General features: G+C 36.3%; 1 protein-coding gene across 1 annotated transcript; it reads left to right on the forward strand.

The window, feature by feature from the left end:
• The first annotated feature begins 10599 nt into the window (after nt 1–10599).
• LOC11442695 (50S ribosomal protein L10, chloroplastic) lies at nt 10600–11644 on the forward strand. The gene has a single exon (XM_003610331.4). It carries the CDS (start codon nt 10669–10671, stop codon nt 11371–11373), a length of 705 nt encoding a protein of 234 aa, XP_003610379.1. The 5' UTR covers nt 10600–10668; the 3' UTR covers nt 11374–11644.
• The last annotated feature ends 1501 nt before the right edge of the window (nt 11645–13145 follow it).

Below are 13145 nucleotides of genomic sequence, written 5' to 3' on the forward strand. Positions count from 1 at the left end.
GCGTACGATCCAAGGTACGACCAACCTTATCCGAAAAACGTGCCCAGCAAGTTGAAAATCGTGTCACGTTTTCCCAAAATTGTGACACGATTGAGCATCCTGAAAAACCATGCTCGCTGCCCGAAAATCGTGACACGTTGATGAAATCGTGTCACGACTTCTCTATTCTTCCAAACCACAAATTTGAAGCCAATTAGCAACAATTTCCATTCCATAATACCAAAATGTCCTATTTTTATGATGCAGTTTCCGTCCGATGCAAATCCTTTCTTTTTCCATTCTATTTCCTGATCATTTGTTCTTCTCCCACTATCTCTTCAATTCTCTTCCTTCCCAACACACCATCATGATGAAGAAATATCTCATTTTCTAGGTTTTCTTCTGACACCGATTTATATCTCTATTTTCTAATTATTACTTTTGTAATTTCTCTTTAGCATCGACTTTTCAGATCGATAAATATTTTGGTCGTACGAATGATAGATTTTGAGATAAAGAATTTAGGCATTTTTCATGAGTAATGGATTCTAATTTATTTATTTTTTTAGCTCATTTGAATCAATATGTTCTGTTTCTCACTGCCATACCTTTTTTAAATTGTGATGCACAAATCTTTTTATTTTATTTTATTTCATATTTGTTCTAATTCAAACAAGTTTGTTGTTTATCTTATTGTTTTTTGGAAATGTGACAGGTGAGTGAATTGATATATTGATAGGTTGCTCAATATCTCCAAAAAGTGATGCTCATATAGAGTATGGAAGCCTTTGATTTTGGTAGAAGGATGGCTGTTAAGAAAGAAATAGAGAAAACAGTAAATGCACTTTCTGATGATAGCTTTAGCTTTCTTATATAAGCAACCTTGCTTGGGAATACAATGAGTTTTTTCTTACTTTACTGGATTACAATCACTTTATTATTTCCTTATGATGTATAATTTTGTATAATGCAATACAGCTCTAGCTAGATGAAAATTCACTGTGTTACGTGTTTTCTTATAGTTTAATAGTAGTTTAATGAAAAAGATGTCTTCTTATTTATGTCTTCTTATCTACGTCTTCTTAATTATATATTCTTATTTATGTATTCTAATTTATGTTGTGATATGGTGGTTCATTAATTATATGTTTGAGCAAAATGTATATCAATTTATTGTGTTATGGGAATGAAGTTGCAGGAAAAATCGAATTGCTTATGAAGCTCAAATTGGATTGTTCTCTTGAGAACCACTTGAACTAACTCAACTATACTGGTGTATAGAATGATATTGTTGTTGGTGACGGTTTCAAAATGAACAAGGGGTGGTTAATCTTTTATTTTGCATAATTGAATTTTGGTTTTGCATTGCATGATGTTTTAAGCATAATTGAAGGATCAGACTGTTCCGCCATTAAGTCGGCAAAATTGTTGTATGTGTGGACTTTTCATATGAATATTCTAAATGATTATTGAAATTTGTTGTTCGTTCAATTAAGTTTGGTTGCTTTTGAGATTGAAAGTGTTGAACATTAGTTCGGTTGCAAAATTGTTGAACATTTGCAACGACCATTGAAAGGATTTGCTATTTTAAATTGGGAGTTCTGACGATATTTTAGTTTCTTTTGTGCAGGTTTGATTTGTGGTCTGTGAGGATCCATTAAAGAAAAATATGAGAGGATTTCTTTTTTGAACATTAATATGAGATGTATCATTATAAAATCAACTATGCCATTGCACTTTTATATTATTTTTTACTTCATTGTCAATTATTACTAGCACGGGTCGATGTCTAGTAATCACTTGGAATGACCTCGTATTCAAAAAAATCTAAAACTCTTGAACCCTAATAACATTCATCTTCATGACAAAAAAGAAGAGGAGATAAAAGGATTTTGGAGAGATGAGGGAGGAATTGAAATTGAGATCGTGATTATGAAATATCATATTTGTTCTTGTAAGTAAAAGAGATGGAGTGAATGAGGGATATTAGATTGACATGTAAAGAATGAAGGGGGTAAGGACGAAAAATAAACTGAAAAAGAGAGAGGAGTGTGTGAGAACTGAGGGGGAGCAATAAAGAAGAGGGATTTGGAATTGCCAGATGCGGGGAGAGTGGTCAATCAACATTTACTAAGGGGAGAGAAAGTGCAGCCGTGTTTTAAGGGGGAAGGGAAGTTGAGTTAACATCATAATCATCTGTGATGTAGCGGCATAATACACCAACATGTACTTGTTTCAAATCCCTAATTCCTTCGAGAGTTTTTTTTTTCATAAGTTGTTTTCAAAACTAAAAATTATAAAGATAAAGATATGAATCGCTTTAACAACGGAAAACATCCTTATTAGAGTTATTTTTTGACGAATAGAAATCCTTATTAGTTATTTGAATATCATCTCATGTTTGTTTATATTAATTTTCTCCCCAAAACCTCTTGCTACTTGATATAAACATCCTTAGTAGCGGTTTAAGAACGAATCCAATGACTAAGAATTTATTATCATCAACTAATTATACATACAATATTTTCCTCTCATTGTATTTATTTATTTATCTTTTATTTTTTTTATCAATAACAACGAAAAGACGGACGTGTTAATGTTAGTACTTATAGTATCATAAAATAAATATTTTCCCATACATCACTAAAAAATAAAAATAAAACAGACATTAATTAAATTTATAAACATAAGTAAATTTCGACCACTAATTTCGTAAAAATAAAAAAGTGGCATTAATTATGTTATAGATAATGAGGTTAACATATTTTTTTTTTATTTTTTTTTTATGAAATTTAAATAAAATAATTATGTATACATCAGATGAAATTTTTCGGGTCTTATCAACACATAGAATGAAAAAAAGAGAAATGCACAATGTGAGAACTTGATGTTTAACTTGTTACGTGCATTCATGACTACAATGAATGTTTTGTGCTTGCAAAAACCTTGTGGCACTCTCTATTGTACTTCGTGGACGTTGGAGGAGGAGTTATTCGGACTTTATCATGCTATATTGTGGGTGTCAGATCTTCAGGTATATAACATGGATTTTTTTTTTAAGAAACTAAAATGAAATATATTAACACACCCGAGGTCTTCCTAGCACAAGGTGTGCAAAGGAATAAAAACCTCAAAAGAAGAACAAAGTAAGAATGTTACAAAACTCCAGATTGCGAGCACCACAAACCAAAACAAAACAAAACAACACCAATCTGCCCTTAGCCTATGCCTAGTAAAGTAAACGGACTAAGCCACCAACCATGATAATTAAAGGGAAGAGTTACAAACTTCACATTTAACCACTTGAAAGTCAACAATTTAATCTTGTCCACCACCTGTATAACAGAACTAACCTTTGCATTAAAAATCCTATTATTTCTTTCCTTCCAAATCTCCCACATTGTTGCAAACCAAATCACCTGTAGAATAGATTGCTTGGACTTAGAGACACCACCTAAAAGACTGAATTGAATAAAGTGCCCTTGAACATCATTAGGCATAACTGTAATAACGCCTAACCAATTAACAATTACATTCCAAACCGAACCAGAAAAAATACAGTGAAGAAATAAATGATTGGATGTTTCAAGAAAACCCCAATCAGCAGCACAAAATTGAGCTTCAACATCTAAAACTTGATGCTTGTGAAGATTAACCTTCGTAGGCAACCGATCACGAAACAAACGCCACACAAAAAGCACCACCTTCAACGGGACGTCCTTGTGCCAAAAAGAAGGCATTTCTGACACCTGGTCTAACGGGGTCTGAGCTAGAATCATTTTGTAAGCACTCTGAACTGTGTAAGAAGAAGAAGAATCAGCCTTCTAAAGCCACCTGTCCTTTTGATGTGCCTGTAAAGAAACATTGTGAAGTAAAAGCCTAAGCTCCACCACCGACTCCTCCTCCCACACGAACAACCGACGCCTCCACCTCCACGCCTCACCCTCCTCATCCCATCCTAAAGCTCTCATTGCTGCCACAGATTCTCCCTTAAATAAAGATAACTCATACAGCCTACTAAACCTATCACGTAACGACAACTCTCCAAACCAAATATCAGTCCAAAATAAAACATTGTTACCATCACCCAACAAACGACTAACATTATTACAAAACCAACCCTCCGAACGTAAACCCGCTATGTTCCGCCACCAAGCAGAGCCGTCTCTCCCTCCAACTCTCAACAAACCGTCCTCCAACCCATTTCGCGCCACCAACACCTAAACCATAAGCTATCCCTATCTACCAACACCCGCCAACACCACTTCCCTAACAATGCTAAATTAAACTCTTTTATTCTCCTAACCCCCAAACCTCCAACCTCCTGACTCCGACAAACAGATTTCCAGTCTACCCAAATAATTTTGCGGTGATCTGCACTCCCCCCCCCCCCCCCCAAAAAAAAAAAAAATTATTAAAAATAGATTCAATAGAGGAAACAATACCTGACGGAGCCTTGAAAAAACAAAGAGCATAAACAGGAAGGGACGATAGGACAAACTTCAGTAAAACCAGACGGCCACCCAAAGACAAGTGTTTCGACTTCCAACCCGACAATCTAGAGTTAATACGATTAATGAGAGGTTTCCAAAACACCAACCGACTAGCATTCCCTCCAATAGGCAACCCGAGATACATGAAAGGAATAGAACCAACCTTACAATTCAAAACCAACGATGCTTCAGCCAACCAAGAACCCGGAACATGAACCCCCTACCAAAAGGCTCTTAGAAAAATTGACCTTAAGACCAGAGAGTTCTTCAAAAATCAATAAAATAGCGCGCAAAGCACGGATATTAGCCCACGATTTTTCGCATAAAATTAAAGTATCGTCCGCAAATTGCAGATGGGACACCAACAAAGGGTCATGACTACCCACACTATAGCCATGAAAAAGCCTTTTAGCAACCATAGCCTCCATAAGCACGTTGAAACCTTCAGCCACCAAGAGAAACAAGAAAGGTGACAGGGGATCCCCTTGCCTCAACCCCCTTCCTAAAGAGAACTCATTTGTTGGAGAGCCATTGACCAACACCGAGGCTGTAGCGGTCCCCACACACTCTTTAATCCATTTACGCCAAAGTGTTGGGAACCCCATCTTCACCATCACTTCCTCCAAAAAAGACCAATCAATGGAGTCGTAAGCTTTCTCAAAATCAACCTTAAAAAGAAGCAATTCCTTTTTACGTTTGTAAGCATCATCAACAACTTCATTTGCAATCAATATCCCATCAAGAATCTGGCGACCTTTAATGAAAGCCGACTGAGCGTCAGAAATAACAGAGCCAATGACCAAACGAAGTCTATTTGCAAGGACCTTCGCCAAAATCTTATACATACTACCAACCAATGAAATGGGCCGAAAATCATTAAGACTTTGAGGATTATCCACCTTAGGAATAAGTGCAATGAATGTACTATTTATCCCTTTAGCCAACTTCCCATTTCTATGAAATTCCACCAAAAAACGCATCACATCACCCTTCAACAAATCCCAAAAATCTTTTAAGAAACCAAAAGAAATACCATCAGGCCCAGGGCTTTTAAAACTTTCGCAATCCCACACAGCATTCTTCACCTCCACAACAGTAAAAAGCTTGATCAAATCTAACCCCTCGCGAACAGCAAGAGATCGAAAAACTAAACCATCCATACGTGGCCGATGAACTCTACGAGCTTGATAATGAGAAGAAAAATGTTCAAACACCGCTGCCCTAACATCTTGAACCCCTTCCACTAAAACACCGTTGACCAAAAAGAATGGGATAGTATTCCGGCGTCTCCGAGAAGACATAATATTATGAAAGAATTTAGAATTAGCATCCCCTTCACATAACCATTGCAGACGAGATTGTTGCCAACAAATACTAGAATTAACCCTAGAAAGAGCGGACACTTCCTCAGAGAGACCATGCAGTTCGGCAATTTCATCCTCCAACAAAGACGAAGACTCTCCCTTCACTTCAATAAACCCAATACGATCCTTCAACACCGATATCCTAGCTGGTAAATTATTCGTGTGAGTCCTATGCCACACCGATAAGTCCCTTTTAATCAACTTTAGTTTTTCTCTCAACACGAAACCGCCCCAACCTTCAAACTGATACGAATTCCAGGTCTCACAAACAAAAGATTTATAACCAGTGAATTTCTCCCAACATTTTAACATACGAACCGGTTTTGGCCCCCAATTTGCATCATCAACACACAACATGAGAGGACAATGATCTGACAAACCTCTCGACGTAGCCATCTGAAAACAATTAGGCCACGACAAACTCCAATTTTCTGACAGCAAGAACCTATCAATCTGACTCATCGACCTCCCATCACCTCGATACCAAGTGAACCTACGACCCCGAAGCGGTAAATCTATAAGGCCGTTATCATCAATCATAGCATTAAAACTTGCACTACCAGCATAGTTCACAGCGTTGCCCACTCTTCTTCGTTCCTCGGGACATCGAACCGCATTAAAGTCTCCACACACACAAACATTCTCGTCCAACAGCGACGTCAAACGAGCTGAAATATTTTGCCAAAGAGATTGTTGTCGGTTAACATCACACGGGGCATACACATTTAGAATAGTAAACTTGTCACCCGTCTTCACAAACTGGCCTTGAATTCCTAACACATGATCAAAATTAAACGAAGACCACACCACAACCTCTTCACAATTCCAAAGAGTTATTAAACCTCCTGAAGCCCCACTCGAAGGTTGATAAGAAAAATCAACACGGTTATCAGTCCATAGGCCTTTACACACAAAATCATTTACAACAGATAATTTAGATTCTTGTAAACATAAGATAAACGGATTTTTCTCCCTCACCAAGTTACTCACTTCCCTTCTCTTTTCAAACCCACCCAAGCCCCTAACATTCCAAGGAATAATCTTCATTAACACTACCCACTCCACAACACCACAAACACCCTTACCTCCTCATCCCAACCCTCGGCCTTACCTCTCTCCACCATCAACCTCTTTATTTTTTCTTCCAACACCTGACAACACATCAAACCTATTTTGAATATCCCCTTGAAAATTCACCCCCACTAACTTTCCCATCCCCCTAACATCATCCGATAAAGCCTTGCTATTACCATGAAGTACTAACCAACTCGACCAGTCGTAATTAACAGATGACTGTGAATCATTAACAGAAGAGCTAACCGGCGAATTTACCTTATTAACATGAGTATCTGACACCACCTTATGTCTCCTTTTCTTCTTGCGCAAGGCACGCAAAACAACCTTACGGTCTTCCTCTGATAACCTCGCAATACGCTTCAAATTCATTGCACAGTGCCGAAAAGAACTATTACCCTTCTTTCTCGTGACTTTAATAGCACTAGAAGTCTGTTTGTTAAAGTCTAAAATTTCAACAGGTGCTGCATCTCCAATCACCAACTCCTTATGTTGACGTGCCCATTCCCAACTCCACGGACCTGCCGATACAGTATGGACCCGACTAGGAGGACATGACATGAAGACGTACGATGCTTCTTCCTCTTAGCACCACTACAAGAAATTCGATCCAAATCAGCTCGTGCGATATCATCCTCCAAAACAACCTTGTTGTTAGCTTGTTGTAAAGGAACTGTTTGAGCTGCGCAAGGATTTTGAGAGGAAACCTCCGTAACACCCTTCGACACCTCTTTAGTACCCACCACCGGACTCTCAACAAGTGAAGGAAAATCGTTAATAGGAATAACCTTATGAACCTGAAGGTCCTGCTGCTCCTTCTGCCATTCCTCTGATAGATGCTTCATCAAATTATCAACCTCACCATCAACATGTAAATCCCCAATATTTCTCTCATCCTCCATATCCTCCTCTTCTTTAACCTCCTCATCCTCCGATAAGCAAGCATCTTCACCCAACGAAAACCCTCCCTCCTCCACAATTTTAAGTTCATAAATAGCTCCATCTATCATCACCTTTGCATCTGAAATAACTAAATCCACAGAAGGCGTAGAAATAAGAACCCGAGCATAATCAAACCGGATTTTTTCCAGAGTGGAATCATCCAATTTCAACAAACGACCATAGTCAAAGACACAAAGTTTGAAAAAATCCAAGTTCCACGCTTGTAACGGCACCCCATAGATCCTCACCCAAGCTCCTCTTTCGCGAACCACCATATCTTTCCTCCAGTTCATAATATTAGAAAAAAAATTTGCAAAAAATTCCGATGCTTCAGCCAACAATAAGTTAACATCACTATCATCTTCAGTTCTCAATAAGACCTTATCAGCTCCCAAAGGAATTATGTCTAAATTCTCAAAGCCCGCATCAAAAATACGTCGCTGCAACACAGGGATCGCATCTCCATTCAAAACCGTAGCAACCATCCCCTACTAGCCCATAAAACATCCTGATCCTTGGAGGTATATTTAGGAATGTGGATCTTCGCAGCCTCTCCCACAACCACCTTCGCACCAACCGGTTCTCTCACATTCACCCTCTTCTCCACCCTTGCCTCAGCTTCTTCTCTACTAACCACCCCTCCTCTCGCAGCTACATCTCCCTCAAGCCCCTTACTCCTCCCTTCACCTTGAGCCTCTCCGTCAACAACCTTCCTTCCCCCCAGCTCTCTTTTTTCTCCCTCTAATTCTTTATCTCCCTCATTAATTTTTTCTCCCTCTCCCCTAACACTGCCTTCACCCCTACCACCTCCATTCCTACCAAAACTCGCCACCTTAGCCACCACCTTCCAATCTCCAAACCAGACATTGTTCAAAGCCTTCAAGAGCTTCTCTACATCCTTCACTTTGCCATAACGAACAAAACCAAACGCACCACCATTAACATTACGTTTACGTGCCAAGTAAACATCCTCCAATATACCACATACCTCAAAACCTTGTCTCAATGAAACATATGATATATCAAGAGGAATATTTGTAAAATAGAAAGAAACAACATTCTGGTTCACCTGCACTTTCTTCGCCTGTTCCTGAATACTCACAGCTAAACGTTGTTTCTCATCACGTGCCTGCACATTAACTGAACCAGGATCGTTCCTCACAGCCTTGTTGTTGTTTCTCATAACATGGATTTTATTCTTGACTCAATGAAGGTGATGAATTATTTACAGAAAGGAAGCAATGTTATTACTGAGTTTGATAAAATCATGTATGAATGTAGACATCATTGTAATTTTGCTTTTAAAAACTCTCTTGTCGAGTTTAGTCGGAGAAAAACCAATCAAATCGCTCATGCCTTGGCACTGTGTATTTGTGAATTAAAATCTAATGAAATACTACAAACATTTCCTTAAAAAAAAAAAACTTGTTGGAAATACGTTCAATTAATTAGTCATTTTCTTTGAGGATTAAAAATCTGTTAATGTAATTATTAATGTTTTTGGTGTTAACATCTCGTTTTAAGGAAAAACGAGTCATTCAAATATAGTTCGACCAGAGGTAAGTAAAATATGATCGAAAATTATTACAACTAAAAATCAAACTCAAATTCTGCTAAATAATTACAATCACAATTAACTAGACTAAGTCAAGCATAATTGCAATTTTGGTGAAATACACATAACAAAAATGCAATAAGTCTACAAATGATTCTTAAACTCTAATAATTTATAATAAAATTCACAATTACCAACAAGTTTAGAGACCTTTGCACAAATTATTTTAAAATATACAAGCTCAATTACACATTATTTAGAAAAGAGTCATGCTAACTCTTCGTGTCTTAAGGATACAAGTTAAAAAGCTAAAAAGAGAATTAAAATATAACTTTTGTATTGAAAAGATAAAATTTAAGATTTTTATACATTGAATGCACAATTTTCAAGAAAATATTTCTATGTTTAGTTTCTAAACTTATGTCTCAAGAGCATAAGTTAACATTTCCTTTTAAAAAATTAAGTACTCAACTAAAACCTTGTTCATAAATCTAACTATAAATTATTTACTAATTTATTAACCTAATTATAATTTTATTTAGTTTAGAAACCAATTTCAAAATTATTGAATAGTTTTTTTTTTTTTGGTGGCCGGGTTTTGAATCCTAGATCTTGCATATATTATGCATTGTTCATACCAACCGAGCTAAGATCACGAAAATAAATTATTGAATAGTTAATAGACTTCTAAAGTATTTAAAAAATAAATCCATACCAACTAAGCTTAGGTCACGAAGACAAGTTATTGAATACTACCTCCGTCCCTAATTATAGGACCCTTTTAAAAAAATAACGGGAATTAAGAGAGTGAATATTTTTATTAAATATGTTTGTAATTACTATTATTTTTACAATTTTATCTTTTAAGAGAGTGTTGATTTATGTTTTCAACATGTTATTTATTGTTGATTGAAAAAAAATGTATAATAAATAAGGGCATGTATGTAAAGAAATAATTAATGTAGTTGGAAATAGAAAATGAGTCTTATAAAAAGGGACAATTTTTTTTTCTTTCAAAACGGTCTTATAATTAGGGACGGAGGTAGTAATTAATATTATTGAGTAGTTAATACAAGTATTTAAAAAATAAGTAAAGTTGAAAAAATAAAATAAATTTGAAACCCATTGCAAAGTACCATATTGCCCCCATTGTGATTGATGAAAAACCAAAGAAACAAAGGGATAAGATAAGCCAATATGAATCAAACCAACCCTTTTATCCCATTTTCAGTTTTCTTCATCTTCCATTTCCATCATCACCATGGAAGCTACTGCAACTCTACTCAGCTTCTCTCTTCCATCCACCAAAACCCAATCTTTTCAAATCCTAACCCGACCCATTAACCCATTCAACCCACCCACATCATACAAACATAGACCCATTTCCAAAACCCACCGTTTATCCATCAACGCCGCAATTTCACGCACAAAGAAAGAAGAAACAGTTGAAACCGTAAAAGAACAACTTGAAAACTGTTACCTCCTCGCCGGAATCAACTACAAAGGCTTCACCGTAAAACAATTTCAAGAACTTCGAAAAACTCTTCCTGAAACAACGAAACTCGTTGTTGCGAAGAACACGTTGGTTTATAAAGCACTTGAAGGAACACAATGGGAGACGTTGAAGCCATGTATGACAGGTATGAATGTGTGGTTGTTTGTTCATACTGAAGAGATTCCCTCTGCTATTAAGCCTTATAGAGATTTTCAGAAAGAGAAGAAGCTTGAAGAAAATGATTTTACTGGTGCTGTTTTTGAAGGGAAATTTTATGGTCCTGATGAGTTTAAGAAACTTGAAACATTGCCGACACGTGGCGAGATTTATGCTAATTTGTTGGGTTCATTGAAAAGTCCTTCTTCTGCTTTGGTTACTACCATTCAAGCTCCTGCTAGAGAACTTATTATGGTTCTTAAGGCACATATTAAGAAGCTTGAAGAACAGGAACAGGGTAGTGCTGTTCTATAGATAAGTTTTTTCAATCTTGTTTGTGTATTTGTTTTATGATTTTATAATTATGTTACAATGTGGATTTTGTTTTATTGTATTTGAGCATGTTTATTTATGTTTATGTTCCCTCAGATTATGTGTACAATACAAGTGTACATTTGATGCTTTGAGCTTGTTGTATCAGAAAATGTAGAATGATGCAATTATTTTTTCTCTTAGGATACTGATGATGGATAATTTGTTCCAATTGAATGATGCAATTTCACTAATTATTGGTTATTGTATTTGAGTATGTTTGTTTATGTTCCTTCAGATTATGTGTACAACTGTGCATTTGATGCTTTGAGCTTGTTGTATCAGAAATTGTCGAATGGTTCAATATTTTTTTCTGTTAGTGTAGAGATGATTGATGGATAATTTTGTTCCCATTGAATGATGCAATTTCACTAATTATTGGTTATTATGTGCATGTACCATTTTGATGTTGTGTTTTTTCCCTTTGTTTATTTGAGTGTTATATTTTGGAGACTTCGTTCAACTTGAAGTGTTTGTCATTTATACCGAGTCTCAGAATTTGGGTTGGGATTAACTTAAGCCTTACAAAACCAACTTTTCGGTCATATTTTATCCAACGTAGAACTCTTAACATGTATTACCTTATGTAACAATACCACACATTCACTCAATTGGATTAATATTTAGTGCGGTAAGTTGGATTGGAAAATCAACTGAAACTGTGAGTTTCATGGCTTAATCTTCATTCAATTGAACTTCTTGACTTACTGCAATGACTATGTCATTTTAGCATTACAGAATCCATTTCCATCTAGAACTAGAAAATTCTTACCCATTTTGTGACTTGTAATCATCGCAATCCACTCTATACTATGAGTGTCTTTGATTTGGCTTCCAAACACGATGGAGGTGTCTTCGACGCTATAGCGCGTCAAACCAAAAACAATATGAAGTTGTAGGAGATGCAACAGTTGTTGCTTATGAAATCTCTACAAGTAGCCCCACCAAATTTTATGCTTTTAGCTTTCTAGAACATTGCTCGATTCCCCACTGTCAAAGGAACAAGAAATCACTGAATTTATATAGTTGAATTTCATGCAGTCTTTGATTTCAATAGAAAGATGCAAGTGACTACCTCCGTGTTCCGTTGACACTTGACAGTATTAGCTAATGATATACAGCTGTGCATATCATTAGCTTTTATTTGTACTATGTTTAATCTTTATGATTTCGGTTGCATTGTCCCAGCCTGACAATTTAAGGCAGCAATTGCTCTTGTCCTTATCAGCATTGATTTCTTCCTTCCTTAGTTGATGCTATGACACTTGCAAATATGTGGATATACTTAGGTATTACATACACAATTCAACAACAATATTTAAATAACCAGTATAGACGGCAGGAGAATCAAAACCCGTTTCTCAGCCAGTAAAACTAAGTCAGCTGTCATATCATATCAACCATATGAAAGCAATATAATCTAAGTGTACATAAAAAATTTAATGAATTGAAATCCCCCCCAAGTGAAATTAAGAAATTCATGTCTTAATTGGCATCACCAACTACTTAGTATGTAAGAGAGATCATGTGAAGAACTCCATCTGTTCTGATCAATCTGATCAAGGAACATGTAGGCTATAGCTAATTCCATGTGAATGTGAATGTTAGACAAACATGTGTTATGTATACAAACACTCAAGCTCTATTTCTTTGTGATGGTAATAGTAATAGAAAAGAAATCCTGGTGCTACTTATCAGGAATTGGCCAGTTTGAA

The sequence above is a fragment of the Medicago truncatula genome, chromosome 4 (genome assembly GCF_003473485.1).
Source record: "Medicago truncatula cultivar Jemalong A17 chromosome 4, MtrunA17r5.0-ANR, whole genome shotgun sequence".
NCBI lineage: Eukaryota > Viridiplantae > Streptophyta > Magnoliopsida > Fabales > Fabaceae > Medicago > Medicago truncatula.